The 22,644-nt window shown below is 50.6% G+C and overlaps 1 protein-coding gene across 1 annotated transcript in view; it reads right to left on the bottom strand.

Annotated features, from left to right (window-relative positions):
• Positions 1-22,644, bottom strand: part of Gabbr2 (gamma-aminobutyric acid type B receptor subunit 2) — a 341,698-nt gene that overhangs the window by 129,198 nt on the left and 189,856 nt on the right. The window contains exons 5-7 of the mRNA XM_050155902.1: positions 19,425-19,490; positions 15,273-15,473; positions 1,561-1,797 (exon numbers count right to left, since the gene is read on the bottom strand). Of these exons, the coding sequence (XP_050011859.1) occupies positions 1,561-1,797; positions 15,273-15,473; positions 19,425-19,490 (504 nt within the window). The remainder of the gene's footprint in view (positions 1-1,560; positions 1,798-15,272; positions 15,474-19,424; positions 19,491-22,644) is intronic.

The following is a 22,644-nucleotide window of genomic DNA, read 5'->3' as shown; positions in this document are numbered from 1 at the left end:
CCGTCTCCTCCCCTAACCAAGCTCCACCTGCCCTCTTACTCAGCTTCCATCTGGTTAGCCAGCCTTGAGTGCCTAGTACTCGCATGCTACTTGAGGCCAGACTCAAAGGCTGTCTCTTCTGAGAAGCCTTCCCTGAATTTTCCACAAAGGCCAAAGACATCCTTGTAGGCTGGGGAAGTTCTCTCCCGTGCCAAATGCTTTTAACTTTTCCATGCCAGCGTTGTTCACATGCCAGCATGCACTGCCGCATGCACTGCCGCATGCACTGCCGCATGCACTGCCGCATGCACTCTGCAAGACCAGCCTGCCATACTACCAGCAGCCTGAAAATATCTTCCAAACCCAATGTTAAAGAAACACACCAATCCCCTCCTCTCTTTGTGCCACCCCATGGTGAACTGATCACTCTCTGATTTTGGGTTCAACAGAACACAGAACAGCACTTTCACCCACCACACCCCCCACTTTAGGCAAAGTTTCTGTATTTGCCAGGAAGACGAGAGGCAGACAGAGCACCAAGAAATGCTCACTCATGTCCATCTCCAGAAGGCAGTGCCATGCAGCCCCAAAAAGCTATACCTACACCCAAGTCCCAGCTCTTCCTCTGGTTAGTTGTCCTTGTCAGAGCTCAGGGTTGCTTGTTTTAATAGGTATAATAACGGCACCTGCTCTCATGGGACATATAGATGCAACAGGATCATTCGGGACAGTAGCAAGAGCTGTCACTAGACATACATGATGACGTAGAAGCCATGCAATGCCCAGGGTTCAGGGATGGCGTGAAGCCTCTGGGTGAGTGTTTGGGAACTATTGTGTATTACCAGTGCTAATCTTCCAATGTGCATAAGGCATGTATTACCATCTGCATTTCCCCAGAGAAATACTTGAAGCTCAGATTGGGCAATTCTTCCAATCAATATTAGCAGGTGCCACACAAAGAACTTTTATTCTCTTGTACTGGAGCTTGGGAACCAAGGGTCCTGGGAATGTTGGGCAAGCATTCAACCCTAGAGCCAAGTCCCCAGGCCTCTTTTTGCTTTCAATTTTGCAATGGTCTCACTGACTTGGTCAGACTGGCCTTGAACTTACTCTGTAAAGCAGGCAAGTCTTGAACTTGAGAACTTCTTACCTCAGCCTCTCAAGTAGCTAGGATTACAGGGCTACACCTCCAGGCCCAACACAAGGACTAATCTTTAACTACTTTGTAAAGAGAAACGTTGTCCTCATTTTGTGAATGAAAAGTCTGTAGTTCAAAGAAAGTCACCCCACTCATAAGTAAAGACGCAGGATTTGAACTTGAATTTGGCCCACTCCATCCACAGCTTGGTAGAGCACACCCACCCTTGCAGACACCTATCCTTTCTTCTTGGTGAGTCATGGAGGTTGTTTCCCCCGTGAAAGAGCCTACCCACCCCACACCTCCTTCCAATATTCCCAGGAAGTTCCTTCCGTTACCCAGAGAAGAAAACACACACTGGCAGGTGCTTGGCAGCCCCTCTTCTGGCCTTGCATGACCCCAGAGGGCAGTAGGCAAAGAGCCCATGAGGCTTGGGAACTGACCGTGACCCCGAAGAAGTTGGTTTCGTTCATGGCATTGAGGATGATCCTGCCCAGCGTGTGGTCTGTGTAGTTGAAGTCCTGGATCCGCTGGTGCCTGCTGCTGGCATGCAGGGTCTCCATGGCCCTCTGCAGTGTCTTGGCGATGACCCAGATGCCATCATAGGCGTACCCGTGGAACTTGCTGGGCCCCACACCTGAGCGCTTGCTGTTGTATTCTCTTTCGTATTGCTGTGGAGTCTGGAAGAGCAACGGGGTGGGGAATATCAAGTTACAGCAGCGACTCCAGGGACACCGGTACCCTTCGGAATCGGCTGTGTGCCCGTCACAAAGCTATGCCAGGATCACTGTCTATCCTGTCATTTAATTCTATTCCAAAGGTGGCAGCCATTACTGTCCCCATTTTACAGACGTGGACATTGAGAGTTCCTGAGTGACAGGGCTGATCTAGCTCTGCCTCCCTAGAAGGCTAAACAGAGGGTGTAATACACCCTAGCCATGGAACCCCCCCCCATATTTACAGGGCCTGGATCTGGAGAACTCCTGGAAGCCTAGAAATTGAAGCTGTATATGTGTCAGCAAAATATTCATTGAAATATTTTCAATTTCCCACCAAAATAAATATAGCTTTTGATCTGAAAGTCAGGGTTTGAGTTCAGCTCTGAAGGCTCCTCAGGGCTTCAGGCCAGACCGTGCATGGGGAAAGCCAGCATTGCTGGGCAGTCCTTCCCCTCCAGCCCCCTCCCTTCCCACTGCCTCCAGTCAGCAGCTCATGGGTTCTCTCTGTCTTTGTCCTCAGCTTCGGGGGCCTCTGAACCACCCAAGAGGTGATCATCCTTAGGAACTGGAGCCGAGCAAGGCTACAGGTCCCCAGGCTCTGGAAATGGCTCTAGGACTCAGAACTCTGGAAATGGGCAAGCAACTCAGAACACAGTCTAAACGATGTGTCCAACATTTTACCTTCCGGTATGATACTGCCATTTACGAAGTTCACAGTCCAGAACCATGTGGTCAGGTCACAAAACATATGGTTCAACCCCTTAATATTTAAAGCTTCTGACTGATTCTATGTTGGGCTGCATTCATGGCTGTCCTTGGCTGCATGAATATGCTGGGTTGAGATTCTAGAAACTTCTAGTTCTGTGCCCCACAGGACTCTGTAAGGCCCTCTAGGAGCATAGGCCCTGAAGTAGATCCAAGCAAGGGTGATCTGTGCCTTCTACTGGTCACTTCAAAGCTCCACAGGGTCTGTGAATACCACAGGTCGTCCCCTACTCCTTGCTGAATGTAATAAAACAATCTACTGGTGATACTGACATCTTGATTGGCCACAAAGTTCTGAAATTGCTCTTTTACTCCAGTGCCTGAGTTTGTCCTTCTGTATGATGTCACCCAGGGAACTCTTGACCTCAGTCTGTCCGTGAACCTTTCTCAAATTCCTTCTGACCTCCTCAGTTGGGAAACATCATCACAGTCCTTTGGGAAAACCCTCTGAGAGGTCAAATCACTCAGAAATTGGGTTCCTGGTCAGTTTATGCTCAGAAGGGCCCTTAGGGATGGTCATCCCCTCCCAGAACAGCCTGAGGGACCGAGAGTTGCAGAGGCTTGTACAAGTGTGTGAGCTTGTGTGTGAAGTTGTATGGTTCCCCATCCTGTAGCTGCTTGCTGGCCTTGAGATCATTATTGCTCATTGTAAGCTTGCACAACTGTCCCTAGTCAGTAGGCAGGGAAGGTGGACCTGCACAAAGGTCAGGGGGTTTTACATGTGTGGAGCCCATCATGCCTAGAAGCATGGAGCCCATCATGCTAAGAAGCAGGGTCTCTGGTAGAGTCAACCAGACAGGTGTCCAGGACCCCAGCCCAGGTGCCTCCAGTTGTGGCCTTGCAGGACTCTGATTGCTCAAGTGGAACATGTCCAGCATTGAGCTCATGGTCCTCCCTCTAGTCTCAGACTCTTCTGGGAGCCCAGGCTGTCCCCATCTGTCACTCATCCCCAGTCACCAATTCTCTATTTGTTTCCCCAAATCTGAGCAGAACTGACTTCAGCTCCTGTGAGGCCAGGCCTTCGGGCCAGCTTAGCTTCGGCATCCACATCACACAGTGAATCACCTCAGTTCCCTGTGTGTCCTGACCTCTGTCCAGGCATGGCTACAAAGTGCCAGCACCTTCCCTGGCCAAGTTCACTCCTCCCGGGAAGCTATCCAGCATGAGGTTCTCTCTCTCTCTTTTAGCCTTCCAGGTCTCTACATCCCATGGTGGTTCCTCGTACCCCAAGGTTTTTACACTGCTTATGCCCACTGGAAAACTCCCCCGTCTTGGGGTGCTCCACAGCCATGGCATCATGTGACCTGAACAGCACTCCTGAGTTGGGAGTCTCTATTCTTCCTAGCATCTGTCATTCTGGTGTGGCCTCTTGGTTGGCCTCTGTTTTTGCGTGCTAGCACTGGTACCACAGGGTCAGAACATAGCGTGCTTCAGTCACTGAGGGGTTCTCAGAATCACATGACACACACAGGCCTCAGCCGTGCTGCCTGCTAAATGCAGGGACATACCTGTGCACACGTCACAGGAACACATTTACGTATACACCACAGGGCTGAATGCAAGACACGCTTATAAGCACACCACAGAGCTAAATGCAGGGACATGCCTACACACATACCACGGGAATAAATGCAAGGACACACTTATGTATACACCACAGGGCCGAATGTAGGACATGCCTGTGCACACATGGGGATAAATTCAGGGGCATGCTTATTCACGCTCCCTGATACGGAAATGTGCCGTGCCCCTGTGTGTGAAGGCAACGTTTCCCTACATCTTCAGCAATAGGTGCTTTAGTTTAAAAAAAAAATCATCAGTTTGCCAAGAAAAAGTATTATATTCTCTTAATTTGCATTTTCTTTCTAGTAGAATGAGCTCCTTTCAAATATTGACTAAAAGTTGTTATTACTTCTGAGGTAAATTTCTTCTTTACGCCACATTGCTGCAGTGACGGCCGGGACTCTGTCAATGGTAAGTCATCTTGCTCTTTTTCCAGTTTTTATTGCTTGATATTCTCTCTCTCTCTCTCTCTCTCTCTCTCTCTCTCTCTCTCTCTCTCTCTCTCTGTGTGTGTGTGTGTGTGTGTGTGTGCACACATGCCTGTACTGCAGGCTTGCTCTCTGAGTATTGATCTTCAGGCACTGAACGGCAGGCATTCTACCCCAGAGATTCGCCCCACCTCCACCACTCCATCCCTCCACACTCTCAGGCCTTGAGTTTGCAAGCCTCCTACCTCATCCTCCCAAGTAACCCAGGCTACAGGCTTGGACTCTCATACACAGATTTTTACACTTTAAATGTGACTTGGAGCTAAGTGATGGTCGGTGTTAATTTTCAACTTGACAAAATCTAGAATCACCTGGGAGATGGGCCCCTGGGCATGCTTGGGAGGGTGTGGGCAGACCTTCCATCTTAGCTGGGATGGGAGCACTCCCTGGGCCGGCATCCTGGACTGTATCAGATGGAGAGGTGGAGCTGAGCATGCGTTCATCGCTCTCTTCTTCTGACTGCAGTGTGATGGGCAGCTGCCTCCAGCCCCTACTGCTGTGATGTCCCCACCCGCTGTGTTGGACTGTGACCTGGACCTGGGAGCCGAGGTGCACCCTTTTCATCTAAGTGGCTTTGTCAGGATGTTTTGTCACGGTAACTGAGAGAGAAACCAAGACTGTCTATTTCTTATTGTTAACTTAGCTCTCGGATGGTTTTAAAATATGTAAAAGCTACCTAGATGTGTGTTCCTCTATTAGTATTATTATTGTTATTATTTTCTTTCTTATTTTTTTAAAAGATTTATTTATTATATATAGTGTTCTGTCTGCATGTATGCCTGCAGGCCAGAAGAGGGCACCAGATTTCGTTACAGATGGTTGTGAGCCACCATGTGGTTGCTGGGAATTGAACTCAGGATCTCTGGGAGAACAATCAGTGCTCTTAAACTCTGAGCCATCTCTCCAGCCCTTATTTTGTTTCTTGAGGCAGGGTTTCTCTGTATAGCCCTGGATGTCCTGGAGCTCGCAAGCATGAAGAGGAATGAGACCCTCTGGTTCCCTTCGTCTTGGATTTCCCTCCCCATGTGTGTTCTCTGAGGCACACAATGGCACCGGAACGGGGAGTACCCGTGTTGGTCAGCTTTCTGTGACTATAACGTGATGTCCAAGCTCAAAACCATCCAGGAGGGAAAAGGTTTCTTTTGGTTGAGTTTGGGAGTTTCAGTTGGTGATTGTCAGGCTCCACTTTTGTTCTGTGGTGAGGTATAGCTCATCAGGTAGGGGTGTGGTCAACGAAGCCACTAACCTGATGAACCAGGGAGCAAAGAGAACTGTGTCTTACAGTTCCTTCCCAAAGCAGGTCTCCAGTGACCTAATGATTCCCCATCAGGCCCCAACTCTCAAAGGTTGTATAAATTCCCGATAGTGCCCTCCTGGGGACCAAGCCTTTAACACATGGCCTTTGGGGACATGTGTCTAAATTATGGCAGCATCTGTCTCGAATTTCATTTATTCTACCCATCTATTCAGTCAGATGATATTTTAGAGAGTATCCTAGGCTGTCTGGGACCCTCTGAAAGTCAGGGGCTGTTAGGTTCAGATAGACAATGTCCCCGATTTGTTCGTGTACTTTGACACTTGGTCTCCAGATGGCAGCTCTGTTTTGGGAGTCTGAGGAAACTGTGGGAGGTGGGGCTTTTCTGGAGGAAGACACAGGCGAGGAGGCGGGCTTTGTGGGTTACAGTTTTGCCCACTTCTAATCTAAGCCTCTCTGTGTGTTTCCTGGTGGGCAGCCCAGACGTGAACAAGCAAGACCACAGGTTCCACCTACCACAGCCGCAAGCCACTCTGGCTGCCATGCCTTCCCCACCATGATGGACTGCATCCCTCCTGCTGTCAGACAAAGCAGATCTCCCTGCCTTGAGGTGCTTCTTCTCACGTGTGGAGTCATAGCAACGAGATAGTGGCTACTGCAGGGCGGGATGGAGGCCCGAGGTGGACAGACCCAGGATGGGAGGTCATTGCCTGCATATTTTAACTTTCTTGGCGTAATGAGTGTGTGTGTTTGTGTGTGATGTTTATGCATGTGTGTCTGTGCACCTGTGTGTAAGGACTATAAAAAAAAACAAGATTATACATGTTATTTCATTTGGCCTTGGGACAAACACAGGCCTCTATGTCTGCCTTTTATATCAGTTGCTTACAAATCTCTACTTTTTTTTTTTTCTACTTTGGTTGTTGTTCTGGGGGATGAGGAACAGAAGCATGGCCATGGAGACAAAGGATCTGACTGTCCACAGGGCTTCTGTGAGTAATGGCTTGAGATAGGACTGGGTATAGGGCCTTGCTGCTTTTCCTCTTGCATCATATCCCGGGCCATTTACCATTCCTCCCAGGTGATTCCGTGCAAGCTCTCATGACTGCCAGAGACAAGGTATAGCCGCCCTAAAGCTGGCCTCTGTTGCTAAATCGACAAGGAGTCCTGGCTATGGTTCTTCTAGAGGTTATGTTTAACACAAGGTGCTAGAAGTTTCTGGAAATAACTTTACATAGATGGTTCCCCTCGATCACAGGCTGGATTTCAGTGTTCTGAGAGGCAGCATTTGGGACTTGGAATGTGTTTTCCCTCTGAAAACATATTATAGAGAGTGGTGGAGCTCCCAGCCTGCAGGGGCTTGCAAAGCTAACAGGTGGCTTGATGCTGTGCGCTTGTGATCCCAGCACAACCATGCTGGCATGGTTGAGACGGATCATCTGCCTGACAGGATGCAGGCTCACCCATGTGGATCAGGGAGTGTCTACACCAGGTGAGCTGAGGTGGGAAGTGAGCGGACCCATGGCGTGGCTGGGGTTCTGGGCGGGATAAAAAGGAGGAAGTGAGCTGAGTGCTGGTGTTTATCTTTCTCCGCTTCCTGGATACAGATGGAAACTCCTGTTACCATGACTTCCGGCTGTGACGAACTGACCCGCACTGTGAGCCACACAAACCTTCCTCTTCTTCCTTCTTTTTTTTTTTTTTTTTTTGTCATTTATTACTTCCTGGGGGAATCAAACATTGTGAACAGAGAGAGGGGACAGGGGCACATCCTCTTTTCTGCCCCTCTGCCTATCTCCCCCTGGAGAAGTTTTGTTCACAGAATTTCACTGGTGTAGCTCCTACACTGGTTCCTGCACTCCAGCGAAGTTGGCCCCTAGGGTGGTTTGTTAAACGTGAATTCCAGGGCTGCCTGTTTTTCCATGTCAGCGAGGGAGTTCAGTTAGGTATGTGCTGTTTTTAAAATCTCAGTTTTGGAACACACACGAACTATGACGGCCCTCTTACAACAGTCACTGGGACCTCTCAATAGAAAGTTCCTTCCTAGCTGAGGTGGCATCTGTCTCCCTGTAACTCTTCTTCAGCAAGCTGCACGACCCTGAGGAGCCACCGGAGACACATCTGTTCCTTTTCACACCATGCAGTTCCACACAGAGCAAAGGACAGGGACATTCCTTCCCCCAGAGGTATTCTCCTGCCAAGCTAATTAGTATCGGTTTGAACTTCCGTGGCTGTGATGAAAAACTGTCAGACCGAAGAGCTAGCGAAAGAGCACACAAGGAATTGAGAACGACATCCGATTCAAGCAGAGCTTCCTTAAAACAAAGAGCAGCTTCTGTTCAGATACCAGAAAGCAAGCAGGGTTCGGGGTGGTGGTACAGGCCTGGGATCCCAGTATGCAGAAGGCTGAGGCAGGAAAGTCATGAGTTTGAGGTCAGTCTGGGCAGCATAACCAAGACTGTCTCCGAAAAAGAAGAAAGGAAGAAAGGAAGGAAGGAAGGAAGGAAGGAAGGAAGAAAGAAAGAAAGAAAGAAAGAAAGGAAGAAAGAAAGAAAGAAAAGGCAAATGCCAGGCAATGGTGGTGCGTGCCATTAATCCCAGCGCTCAGGAAGCAGAGGCAGTGAGTTCGAAGCAAGCCTGGACTACAAAGTGAGTTCCAGGATAGCCAGAACTACACAGAGAAACGCTGCCTCGAAAAACAAAAAACAATACAATACAAAGAAAGAAAAGGAAAGGCAAGCAATCAGGCCAGCCGGGATGGTAGCGACCAAGTTTCATTGAGACATGCTTTGAGATGGTCACAGACTCCTTGCTGAGGCACTGGCAAGTTTGCCAGCAGGAAGTTGTCCAGCTAAGGCTCGAGCAGGAAGCATTGGGCAAGACCTTTTGGTAATCCCCTATGGAAGTCAGGCTGCATTTCAGGCCTGCCCAGGCAGCAAGATGGGAATCACGAGGCTGACACGACAAGAGACATTTTCATTTGAAATATTTCATAGCGAAGCTGCATGAAGCAAGGGACCACAAAACAAGGCAAAAAGCACCAGGAGAAGGGATGGAACCTTTATAGAGTCTAGGGTCAACAACTTGGGGGTTCCGATGAGAATGCAGAAGGGCTGACTACTGGGAATAAGAATAAGTTAAAACAGACCAGGCCTTGCAAAGTCATAGCCAATCTTGGAACCATCTTCACCACACTGTGTTAAAAATAAAGGTTTTTTTTTCCCCCACTGAAGAGAGAGATGGCAATGTCCGTATCTGTTGCAATCTCTCACAAGCATCATATGTCATCAAAATCCTTCAGTTATAACCAGAAGTATCATAGAAAAGGAAGGAAGGGCATTAGAAATAATCCCCCAAGAAACCCAAATCATGAAGTTATGAGACTTGGACTTTAATATTAGCAAGGCTGCTGTATTCAAGTAGATATGTGAAAAAATTAAAAAATAAAAACATCACCAAGGAACTGAAAGCTACAAAAGAAGAAAAGTAAACAGGAGAAAATAGAAAAAGACAAAAATGCAACCTCCAAAGTAAAAGACTTGACTGGTGGTGGCAGCAGTGGGTTTGACTAGCAGAAAGCACAGATGAGACAACATGGACTAGCTACTGTTCAGGGGCCTTGCAAGGAAGGGACAGAAAATAAGAAGCACAGGAAATGCCTGGAAATGCGTATCATGGACATAATCATTGTCCTGAAAGGAAAGGAAAAGTGAAGGAAAGTGTAAGTGTAGAGACCAGTTCATGGAGCCATGAAGTCCCCTGAAGTCCCATGGAGTCTAATAAAGAAAAGCACACACATGTATACATGCACACATGTACATGCACACACACACACATGAGTGCACATACACATACATGTGCGTGCATGTGCACACATCACCTGATCGAAATACTACTACAATAATAACAATCACAAAAGTTGAAGATCAAAGTCAAGACAAAAGCATTTTTTTGTTTGTTTGTTTGTTTTTGAGACAGGTTTCTTTGTGTAGCCCTGTCATGGACTTAACTCTGTAGATCGGGCTGGCCTCAAACTCACAGAGATCTGCCTGCCTTTGCCTCCAGAGGGATGAGATTAAAGGTGTGTGCCACCACCGCCTGGCTCCAAAACAAAGTAGCTAGATAGAAGAGACCCAGCACTGTTAAAAGAGCAATGTGTGGTGGCTGGTCCAATAGGAATAATGGGAGCCAGGAGACAGTGACATCACAAAGCTGGAGGGAAACAGCAAACGAGCTGGAGGCACCCCTTGCTGAGAACGCACTCGGAATGAAAAGTGCCACAAAGGACACTCACACAGCTAGGAGCAGGGAGACCGTGTCTGGCGGATGACAGCTAAGGAAGGATCCGGGAAGAGTCTTCAGGCAGAAAGAGGCCCCACACAGAACGAAACGCTGCAAGGACTTGTACACAGGAGATTGCCCACGAGTGAAAACCGACATCTGGTCAAGAACATCCTAGAAGATCCTAATGAAGATTAGAGATCTCAGACTCACACCCGACGATGCCAGGCTTTGTTTGATGACGTTAGTGATCAAGATGGCATGGCGGTGCCATAAAGTCAGACAAACCACAGAAGACAGCCGACAGCGCAGAGATGGGCCACACTGTGCAGGTGGATTCCTGCCCCGAAGGCGCGCAGCCTGGGAGGAGGGCAGCAATGGCCCTCTCAATAAACGGTCCCGATCCATTACTTGTCATATGGAAAACAAAACAAATATTGATTTTTACTTTAGACATACATAAAATCACTTTCATGCACACCCCTATGTACCATGACGCAGAACTAAACTAAAGGATAAGGCAGAAGGCTTAGCGGCCCACCTGGGCGAGGGAGGGCAAAGTGCTTAGATAAGGCACAGCAGGGAACACCTAATGAGCTGGACTGCATCAAAATGGAGAATTTCTATCCACCAAAGCCACCAAGAGAGTGGGAGGCAAGTCAGAGAGTGGGAGGAGAGAAAAGCCCCACACAGACTTCCCAAAGGCTCCTCAGGTAGAACACAGGGGCATTTCTATCTCTGGGCCACCAGTGAGCAAGGAAAAAAACAAAAAATCCTAAAAACAACCAAAAGCAAGGCAACAACAACCAGGCAGGGACTCCAGTAGGAAAGTGGGTGAAAGGCAATTACAAAGGAAGCTCAAAACCAACCAAAACACAGGAGAGGAAGGTGATAAGAGCTTGGTAAGGGCGCTGGCTGTGCCGTCGCAAGGGCCTGAGTTTGATCCCCAGGACCTACATAAAACTCCAGGTGCCTTGATGCCCTTGTATCATCTCAGCCCTGGGGAGGCAGAGACAGGCAATCCCACTGGCCAGCTAGACTACCCTATTCTGTGAATCCCGTGTCTCAAAGAAGGTGGGTGACATTCTGGAGTTGTCCCCTTGCCTCCACATGCACCCCCTCACGCACACGCGTGCGCACGCCTTTGAAAAAGATGGGAAATTTTGTCATGTCCAATTTCATCAGCACCCAGGGATGTGCAAAGTGAAACTAAAATGGAACGCCACGTCCCACCCACTAGCCTGGTTAAAATTAAAAAGCTGACAGCACCAAGTGCCGACAAACCTGAGCCCGGAGTGGAAGTCCCCCTCACTGCCAGTGGGTGTGGAAGCTAGTGGATCCACTTTAGAAAGCTGCTTGGCAGTGTCTGTGAGAGCCAACAGATGCCCATTCTGTGACTCAGAAGTTCCACCAGACTCCATGCCCAAGATCTGGGCGAGCAGGCATCCATCACAACATGGCAGACGGGCAGGAGCAAATCAGAAAAAAATGAGCGCAAGAGCCCCACCCAGAGACGCACAAAGCAGGTCTCAGAAATGAGAGAAAAATGAAAAAAAATCACAGGATTCCTAGACTGAACAACTATATGACTAACACGCCTGTTTCCCAGACTTTGATTTATAGCCAGTACAATCCCAATAACAAGCAGAATAGGCCTGTGTGCAGGGTATTCAAACAGATGACGTGGTCAGACCACACGGAAATTTAAGAGCACTCGCTGCAGGTGAGGACAGAGAAACCACACATCCACTCAGAGATGCATGCTGGTAAGACTTCCATACCACATGACCCAGAGGTCTACTCAAGGTAGCATGAGAGAGGATTTGGAGCATCACACCACAGGATACTATGTGATAATGCACACAGAACACCTTGGGTATCACTCATAAGTGTTACAGGAAAGAGGGAAGGGACATAGGACCACGCATTCAAAGCCAAGTGTAGCCATCTGTAGGGCAGAGTCAGAGAGTGGCTGTAGCTGGTAGTGGGCAGGACACAAGGATAGCTTCTGGTCAGCTTCTGTTCCCTGGTTCGAACTGTCTGGAAAATCTAGAGCCGTCTTTAGTGGTCTCACGGCTCCCACCCCACGATTGTGGCTGTGAGCTCTTCCCCATGAACCTCTGGCCCCAGTGCTCAGTCTGAATGTTAATGAGCATCTTCTGTGTGTTGCCTGCAGACTAAGATATTCCCACTGTGCTATCCCATATGTTCTCACAGAGCTATGGAGGAGACATTGTAAGAGAAGAGGGGCAGTTAAATGACGTACCCTCTGTCCATCATGGGCTCACCATGTAACAGCAAGCAAGCTATCTGTGACTTCCACAGAGAGGGCTCACGTCTGTGTCCTGCAAGTGTCACCTGTGGGCTTCCAGGACAGCCTCATCTTGGGATCAGAGGCCTGGCTCCCGGTTCTAATCTCAATGTCTAGAATGGAGTTTGCTTTTTGTGCTGTGCGCCAAGGTGGCTGCCAGAGTGCCAGCGAGCTCATTCAAATTCCAACACAGAAGGTAGAATCACTCCCTGGAGGGCTCTTTGGTAGTCTGAGAACACTCATCTCATTGGCTGTGCTAGAACCCTGGCCACAGCTAGCTTGGGAAGCTGGGAATTTCCATTTTTCAAAGGGTGGCCATCTACCTGCTTAAAGTCAGAGTGCTGTTACTGGGTACCAGGATGAGGAGAGATAAGAATGTTGCTATGGACACAGTCACCTGTCCAGCAAGGATTCAGATCTAGCCAGTGTGTGTCCATAGGCCGCCAAGCTCTTCCTCCTAAGCCTGCCCCTCTGCCATGAAAGGGGCCATCTAGAAACTGCAGGGGACAGGACATTAGCACTGTGAGGCTGGTCCTCGGGTTCTCCTGCCTTTCCATGTCCTTCCCTGCCTTCATTTCACAGCACAGAATGGTCACAGTGACCCCCCCCCCCAAAACCTCCCAGTCCTGCCTTCTCTTCCCATCACTGTGGCGATGAGACATGCCTGTCTTAAAAGGCCCCTGCCTGTGGCTGAGGACTTGCTGCCTCTGCTCCCTTGGTGACTGTCCCCTCGATCCCACTGGGCACAGGGGCCTCTCCCTAGGTGTCCTGTTGGCTTTGGACGACTTGATCTAAGCTCAGGCTGTGTGGAAAGAGGGAACTTCAGTTGAGGAACACCTCCATCAGATTAGCCTGTAAGAGGCCGTGGTGCATTATCTCGGTTGATGATTGGTGTGTGTGTGTGGTGTGTGTGTGTGTGTGTGTGTGTGTGTGTGTGTGTGTTGGGGGCAGGCAGTCTACTGTGGGTGGTGCCACCCCTGGCAAGTGGTCCTCGGTTGTATAAAGGAAGCCAGGGGGCAGGGGAAGCAAGCCAGTCAGCAGCATCCTCAGGGCTTCTGCTTCAGTTCCTGCCTCCAGGCTCCTGCCCTGGGTGACATCATGCTTTCAGATGGCCATTAAGAGCCTTCTGGGGCACCAGCCACCCCACTTAGCTTCACAGGGCTCCTGTGGACCATTATGGCTTTCGTTGCCTAAGGCTTAGTTTGGTTAATATCCTGTCTGCCTCTGGGATTTTTTTTCCCCCTTAGTTTTTGAATTTTTCTCAAACTTCACTATTTTTAAATTAAAATATAGTGTGCTCTGGATCCAAGACTCTTAATAACTTGCAAACTTTGACACCCATAAAAATAACATTTACCCAAATGAGAGTTATTTCCGTACATTCCTCAACGTCTTGCTTATTTTTTTTTCCTGCGCACATTGATTTTGATAGGAAAATATTTCTTCCAGCCTTTTCTAGCCAGGTGCCAACATGATCTAAGGAGCTGTTTACAAAATCCGTCCTAATGATTTGCTAGTTTTTTGACAAACCAATAAATCACTGGTGGAGAGGTGGCTCTGATTGGGATTAAATAATGAATAAAAACATTTATCTACACTTGGTTATGAAGCTTCCCCAGGAAATGGACTAGGTCTGTAAGAGCCTGCGGTTGAATGAGGAGGAAATTCTTGGAACACAGGGGCCACGGTGGTGCACACCTTCAGTCTCAGAACTTGAGAACAGAGGCAGGTGAATGAATCTCTGAGGGTTTAAGAGCCAGCCTGGTCTACACAGTGAATTCCAGGCCAGCCAGGGCTACACAGAAAACTCAGTCTTAAAAAGAGACAAGCAAAAAAAAAAAAATAAATAAATAAATAAACAAACACAAAGCCAAGCTCTGAGCTCAGAGGGGTGGGTGAGGTTCATATCACACCGTAAGGGATTTGCTGCTGGTCAGAGGTGGGATGGTGGACCTCACGATCACCTGGGTTGTGGCCTCTTGCTTTTGATAGTCCGTCCTTCCTTCCTTCCTTCCTTCCTTCCTTCCTTCCTTCCTTCCTTCCTTCCTTCCTTCCTTCCTCCCTCCCTCCCTCCCTCCCTCCCTCCCTCCCTCCCTCCCTCCCTTCTTTCTTTCTTTCTTTNCCTCCCTCCCTCCCTCCTTTCTTTCTTTCTTTCTTTTTTTTGATAGGATCTTATTAATGCAGCCTAGGCTGGGCTGAAACTCCTATGTAGCGGAGGTTGGCCTAGCACTCCTGAGGGCTAGGATCACAGGTCTGTGACAGCGGGGTCAGCTATGGCCGTCTCTCTCATTCCGAAAGGGGCAGCAGGAGTTTGCATATTGCCCACCATCAACCTTGCAAGTCCAGGGGGGCAGAGGCTTGCCCAGTGGTGAAGCACAGCTGGGCCCGGCCCCAGCTGGCTGGCCTGCCGCGTGTCACCCCAAGTGTGCGAGAACCTAGGGAAGCACCAGTGAGCTGGTTATCAGAAGAGACATAGGAGCCCAGGAAGTGACTCTGGCCGCAGCTGGTGTCCCACAAGTTGAGGCTCTACTCCTTAGGTGTGAGCACCCACACTGTCTACCCTGTGTCACGTGCTGCCGACCCAGCCCCCTCTCCTCACTGGATCCTCACGCTGTCTGGATGAAGAGTCAGCCACCTAGCCCCGTCTCCAAGTATTGCTGCTCAGGGAGGTCAAGTGACTTGCTTGGAGCGCACAGCCCCTCTGAGACACATAGTCAATGTTTACCAACAAGAAAAGCCAGGTCGGCCGGGAGGGGTAAACTTCACCACTGACCTTCCCTGAGATGGTCTTGATCTGTTTGGAGCTCAGGGGCTCGAAGTCCACTCCGATGTAGCCCTCCATGGCGGCCAGGAGGCTCCTGCGCAGGCAGCGGGAGGAGTTGGCCTCCACGTGCACCTGATCCCACCACGCCGGCTCGTACCAGCCTGGGATGATCCACTGGTACTTGCTGCCGAACATGCTCTCCTCGAAGGCCTGTGGGAGATGGGCAGAGACTCGGGATCAGCGGGGCTTGGGGTGTCAGGAGAGGGTGGGAGAGCCATGCTTCCTTCTCCCATAGGGTGGACAGACTTCTGTCGGCCCCCTCTCCCCATCACTCTAAAAACCTCAGGTAGCTGCAGGAAGGCCTAAAACCTGGAGAAACCGAGGACTTTGTTTGATGGAGGGAAAGGGAACTGCTAATGGAGAAGCAAGTGAAAGGTTCTGGTACCGCACCTACGAGCAGTGTGATTCACCATGAACTTCCTGGTGACTCAAGAGAAAAGGGCAGCAGGTTTCCATAAAGCTCTCATCACCCATGAGGAACAAGAAGCACATTCCTGGTCGTTAACCCTAAAAGGTGCCTTACACCGAGGAAGCTATCAGAGCCACGGGTGTGCACCAACATCCTCTCTACAACAGAGTTCTCAAAGCTGCTTGAGGCTGGGAGACAGCTGACTCCTTTATGGAGTTCTTTGATGTTTTTGGACTCACAATGTCCCTCTCCTAGACACCGTACTTCTAATGATGAAACAGCTTGTTTTTTTTTTTTTTTTTTTCCCCTAGTGACTACACTCTAATTGTGCCCCAGCCAGAGTTTCGGGGATGGGCACAGAGAACTCATCTTTCACACGCATTACAAATTCACAGCTGGACAAAAGCAGGCAGCAGCTGGGGCCTCTGATGAACAGGGTTCAGCTTCCGAAACACTGTTTACAGGAGGATAATGCAGGGTTCTGACCGGGAACAAGACTTGGGTGTTTTGTTTTCTTTTTGAGACAGTCTCGCTGTGTAGCCTGGGCTGGTCTTGAACTTGTGACCCCAGAGTACAGCAGGGATGATAAGTAGTACCCTCATTCTGGGAGGGACTAGCCTTAGGAACAGGAGGAAGTCCCCAAATCCTCGGTCATGCCTTCAGGGGCAGGTCTTGTGAGAGTCCAGCCCCTCATCTGCCACCTGTGGGGGAACCCACACACACACAGTCTGACCAGGGCCTGGCTAGCCTAGGGGAATAGGCTGTTATCTCCCCCTGTATAGATGAAGACTGCCCAGCTTGAGGTGAGGGATTTCCCTAAACAAAGTTACTGAGAAAAAAAGATTCTAGGGCCACCTTCTCTTAGCAAAACAAAACCTTTCTGGAAGCTTCTTTGATCTAAAAGGCCCTCCTGTCTACAGGAGAGGCATATTGCTTAGGAGGCACCGGGAACAAGGGGGCAGCACAAGGCCCAGTTCCGACACTCGCGGCTGTGACCAGCACCAGGGCTGTGGACTCCACAGTGTTCAGGAGGAAGCAGGATCCGGGTAGCTGTGTGAGCAGACCCTCATGGATCCTCCAGGCTGCTCCCTGAGGGACTTTTCCAGGAGACAGAAGCCTGGTCCGTGGGGAAGGCAGTGCAGGTGTTAACGTTCTGAAGCCCTTTCTACCACTTTCTACCAGCTCCCAGCTTCTTGGTCCTCCTGCTTCCTCTCCTTTCTCCTCAGGACAGCCAGGGGTCATGAGGTCCTTATCAATGTACAAAAGTCCTGTTCACCTCCGCTCCTTATCGCCTGTCCCCAAAGTCCCTTTTGTCCTGTGGCGAGCCTTGAGTCACACGTGCAGGGCAGAACCACAGATGAAGCATCCGTGGACAGGCTCACAGGAAGGATGTGGCCTGGCTCAGTCCACTGTCAGGTGGGAGTGGCCATGTGCCCCCTTCTGTGTTGGTCCTAGTGAAGAGTCCCTATGTGGGATATAGAGGGCTTCTTGGGGCTGGGACACTGGTCTTCATCCTTTGCCAGATGGAGGGTAGGGCTGTGGACCTCCAGGGACCTGTTTCCCTGGGACCTCCAGAGCTAAGTTGGGGCCAGTATACAGTGCCGGATGGTTGATGTCAACTTGACACAAGCCAAAGTCATCTGAGATACAGAACCTTAATTAGGAAAAAGCTTCCATGACACTGGGCTGCAGGCAAGCCTGCAGGGCATTTTCTTAATTAGTGATTGATGGGGGAGGGGGAGGGCCCAGCCCATCACGGGTGGTGCCATCCCTGGGCTGGTGGTCCTGGGTTCTGTAAGAAAGCAGGTTGAGCAAGCCATGAAGAGCAAGCCGTAAGTAGCTCCGTGCCATAGCATCTGCTCGGTTTCTGCCTCGAGTTTCCAGCCTTGTTTGAGTTCTCCTGAGTTCACTGATGATGAACCGTGCTCAGCAGTGGCGGTGCAGCACCAACGGAGCTTGCGGTCTCTCTGCTTCCATGCATTCCCTGAGAGGCACAGATGGTGGATGTCCTTGAGGGTAAGCCCCAGCCAAAAGTCCAACCCAAATCTCCAAGAGCCTCCGTGGGTGAGCATCCAGCCATAGCAGTAAATTCTCACTATTAGCACGGAGATTTCTCCAGAGCACAGGCAGGATGGGAGGTGGGAGAGGAGGTAGGAGGGAGCCCAGCCTGGGCCTATGGCCCGAGGCCGAGCTGGAGGACCCAAAGCAGACACCAGTGTTCATGGAACCACTTCTCTCTGGCCAGCACAAATGAGGGCTTTGAGTTGGAGCCAGGACACAAGGCCGCGGTGTGTGTTCTCAGCACACAGGAACTGGCCTCTGGCCGGGCTCTTACATTCATCATTTTCTCCCAGAGTCCTTTGGTTTCTTTCTGGATGGACACTAAGGTCTTCAAAGGTCTAGGGAAATTGGTGGGTGGGGGTCAAGTGCAGCCCTTTCCAGAGTCCCTCCATGCAGGAGCTTGCTTGATACTCAGAGAATCCGTTTCTGGGCTCTCCTGCGGAAGGGAAGGCTTTTCTGAATCTGGAAATATTGTTGTGTCAGCGCTGGCCTCCTCTGAGCCTCTTCCTCAGGTTTGGACCCTGCAGCCATCTCATTGCTCCTTAGGGTCCTGGTGCTCAGACCCCTTGGGACCCCTCCCAAGTCACCTTCCATCACGTTTGCCTTCAGACAGGAGGATCGGGGGTGGGGAGGCCTTGGGGGCTGGGGCTCAGCTTTCATGAGAGAGTGTTGCATCAGTTAATGTCCTCCTTGAGCTAGTGAGATGGGGTGACACTCTCTCTTTCAGAAGTGTGCTGAAGCTGTAGGGGTCCAATGCCGGTGTGTCAGCGTGGAGCCGCAGTGGCCACCAGACTCCAACATCACCTCTCACCATTACCTCATCAGCCTCCCCCTGGGATGCCTCAACTTCCTCTCTTCGCTGCCAAGCTGGCTGGCTAGGGTAACCCGTGTGTCCTTGGCGTCTAGCCGCGTCTCTTCTGTCCCTCTTGGACCTGCTGGGTTCCTCTGTCTCTTCATTTAGCCTCACCTTCTATGTCCATCCTCAGCCTCCTCTGTTCTTCCCTACAGGCCTGCTGTTCATACCTCAGCCTGCTCTTCACACCTCAGGAAGGGCAAGAGAACGGAGAGCTGTGGCCCCTTGCTAGATACCGCACCAAGGATGATCTTCTACAGAAAGGCCAGGGGTAGATGCTGACTCATGACTGGGTCGTCACTTGGTGAACTTCCCTCCTGACCCGAGGGGAGCAAGCAGAGCGCAGCACAGCCATGGAAACAGATATGCTGCTCCTGGGTGCAACCCCTACCATGTATGTCATGAATAGATTGCACCAGGACTCAGGGCTCCACTCAGGAGGTGGCTGAGGACACTAGAGAAGCCCCCTTACCTCACATGGCTACTAAGCAGGGTAAGTTGGACAAGGTATAAAAGCACTTGGTCACCCACTTGTTAGATCCTTCCTCAGAGTTGACAGTGTGTCCTCTGCCAGTTCTGAACTCTGTCTGCAAGGCAGGGAGGGGCCTGAGTCCCCTGGGGTGTCTGGAGTGTCTCCTGCTGACTCAGAAAAGCCCTGCAGCTGCTGCGACACCCCCAGTACCCCCGGGACCATCCTGCTCTGAGCACAGCTTCTGACCCCAGGAGGGATTCCAGGCTGGAGAGGCTTGGTGAACCCAGGGCTCGGAGTCTCACTTACACAACAGAAGACTTTCGCTGCCATGTTCTGGTCAAACTGGCCAAGGATGATCCGCACGTCATTCCCCTGTGGGCAGAAGAGGATGTGAAGGTGAGTGATGGCATTGCCAGTGCCAGCACCAGGGTACCCTTCCATGGCCAACTTCGCAGCCAAGAGCTCTGCCGACAGGGAGGAGGTGAGGCTCCCCTTGCTGTGCACCCCCAGAGACTTGCTGCGTCACTCTTGGCTCATCTGCGATCACCCTCTCTGCTTTCATGGGTGACTCTTCTGAGGCCAAACAGCATTCCTCAGGCTCCCTGCTCCCTCTGCCAATGAACTGGGCTATCTTGAATCTCCTTTCTCATTTTACCCACAGGGAAACTGAGGCCAGAGGAAGGTGATAGAGGCAGGACCCAAGTCAGCCACCCCTCCATAATGTCTTGGACTTTTCAGTCAGTCAGTCCCTGGAGATATCTTCTGAGCTCATGGAGCTCCCCAGTTCATAGTTTTTGGGGTTTGTTGGAGTTGTACTAAGACCTCAATGCCATCAACAAGCCTTGGGTGGCTTCAGGCATCTCCCTTTCTCATCTCAGCTTTACTTTACTCCTCTGTGATATGGGGACAGTGGTAGCAACTCCCTTGTTTGAGTTCCGAGAGGACTCAGAGAAGCATCCTTCAAGAGATGCTTAACATGGTGCCTGCTGCACAGCAGGCACCCAGCGTATGCCAGCTAGCCATGTGCCCGTAACTCTCCCGGGCCATCTTTACTTTTTGCCTGCAAGCTCTGCCCTGGCACGTGCTGGTTTTCTCAGTGTGGCTAACAGATGTGTGTTGCAGAGAAAAGCCCACGAGACTCACTCACCTATAAACCATTTACCCAGCCCCTGCCTGAGACTCTTGGTCACTTTCTGGGCACGGGGATTCAGCCTGGACCCTGCCATCAGGAGGCCATCTGGGTACAGGCTGGCACCTGCTCCTGTCCTGTGGCTTCCTGCTTTGCAGGACCCAGATTTGCAGAGGGCACCATCTCCCTGCCGGCCTTTCCAGACACCCCAGACCTTCTGATGGTGGTGGGCAGGAAGCGTGACTTCAAAGATCAGTTTTTAGCATCTTTTAAAGCTGGAAAATGCTGACTGAGAGGCCCCATCTTACTCATCATGTGTGTTAGCAAAATAGAGAAAGCCCTGTGCTAAAACTGGCCTTGGCTCACAAGAAAGAATGAAAAGAATGGGAGGGGGGTTGGACACAAAACCCCATATTTGCTCGGGGAAGGACTTTAAAGGGTCGTTTGCAGAGGGTGGAGGAAGGCGAGCCTTTGTCTCTGCAGTCTGCAGCACTATGAAAAGTTTCAGGCCGTCTCCTGTCCGTGGAAGGGCTCCCAGGCACACACCAGCCTCTTTGCCATTGGTTGAAATCTTTTTACATTGTTTGTTACTAACAGTGGCCATCTGTCCATCTGTCTGTCTCCACCCATTCATTGTTTATTCGTCCATCTTCGGGGTTTATTGTGCATCTGGATCGCTAACCCCACTTGGTAAACACGGTACAGAGAAACAGCCTATTGGGTTTCAGAGCCAGAGAAACTGGGTTCTGATCCCATGCCTGGGCTTAGTCTGCTAAGCCTGCATCTTGTCATGTCTGAAACAGGCACTGTCCTCCCTGCCCTGCTTTGTGGTACAGGTAACTGATTACAACACAAAATGCCTTCTGGTCTTCAGGATGCTCCCCCTGGCATCTTGTCATGACTGATCCCTCCTGATTGCCCTCCTCAGATTCAGCCCCTGGTATCCCATTCTGCCCTCAGCTTTTGCTGCATCCTGAGTGCAGTCATCCAGCCTGTGTCACCAGCATGGACTCATCCACTGCTTTCCACAGAACACCTCAATCGGTGTCTCCTGGCTCCTGCAACCCAACATGTCCCAAGCTGAACCCTCATCTTTCTCTCGCAAGCCCCTTCCTCCTCCTGTTTCCATCTCTGGGAGTGGTACCTCAGCCTCCCACTCGCCGAGCTGGAGACTGGAGTCATCTTCCACTTGCTGCTCTCCTTCCCCTCCCACGTCCCAGCCCCTCAGCATGCCGGTTCCACCTGTTCACCAGCTCCAGAGTCAGCCTGTCCCTGCAGCCCTGTGCTCTGGGCTTGGTCACCACTTTTCTTCCCGTAGAGACTATCTGGACCCCTGCCCTCATACTACCACGTCCAGTGGTCTCTACATAAGAGGGAGAATCACAGCGACCTCCAGTTCTGACAGAAAAAATCTGACATGGCCTCCCAAGGTAGATCAGACACCCATCTCAGTCTCTTGAGCTTGAGGCTCTCTACCAACTGCCTCCTGCATCACATTTCCCTACTTTGCTATGGAGTAACAAAGAACTACCTGAAGTTCCACAGACACACCTGTTTGCCATTCATCCACCCACCCATCTGTCTATCAGTTCACCCATCCATCCATCTACCAATCTACCTATCCATTCATTCACCCACCACCTCATCCATCCATCTGTCCATCCATTCATATACCCACTAACTGCCCATCCACCCATATACCCATCCACCAACCCACCCATCCATCCATCCACCCACCACCTCATCCATCTGTCCATCCATTCATATATCCACTAAACTATCCATCCACCCATCCATCCATCTACCCACCCATCCACCCATCCACCCACCCATCCATCTATCCACCCACCCACCCGTCCATCCATCTATCCACCCATCCACCCATCCACCCACCCATCCATCTATCCACCCACCCATCTGTCTATCAGTTCACTCATCCATCCATCTACCCACCCACCTATCCATCCATCTGTCCATCCTCCCTCGCTCTGTTCCCTTTTGTGTACAAGCTGTACATCCAGAGTGTCCTGCTCTTCCCTGTACTCTCCTGCATCACAGCTGCTCGGCCCTCATCTTAGCTCAGGCTCCCTTGTGATGCCACCGACCATCAAGCCCAGCAGCCATTCCCCTCTGGCCTGAGGACATCTACACTTCCTTCCATCATGACCCAAATTCACTTTTTAAAAAGTCTTCTCCTGACCCTCTGGCCCCTGAGCCAGCACAGGGCACGATGTATGGAGCAATAAGCATGCGTGTGGCCTGATGTAGGGAGAGGATGCTGACACAGCACTGGACTCCACGGTGGGCCCTTGGCTGCTCAGCAGCTTGACCTTCTGCAAGTCCAGAAGGCATGATTGTCAATGTATTGACGCCCTGCTAGTCCTGGGGCCTGCTACT

This window comes from Alexandromys fortis, unplaced genomic scaffold (genome assembly GCF_014885135.2).
Source record: "Alexandromys fortis isolate MF-2015 unplaced genomic scaffold, M_Fortis_MF-2015_v1.1 scaffold_92, whole genome shotgun sequence".
Taxonomy (NCBI): Eukaryota; Metazoa; Chordata; class Mammalia; order Rodentia; family Cricetidae; genus Alexandromys; species Alexandromys fortis.
This window is presented reverse-complemented; position numbering and strand designations above follow the sequence as displayed.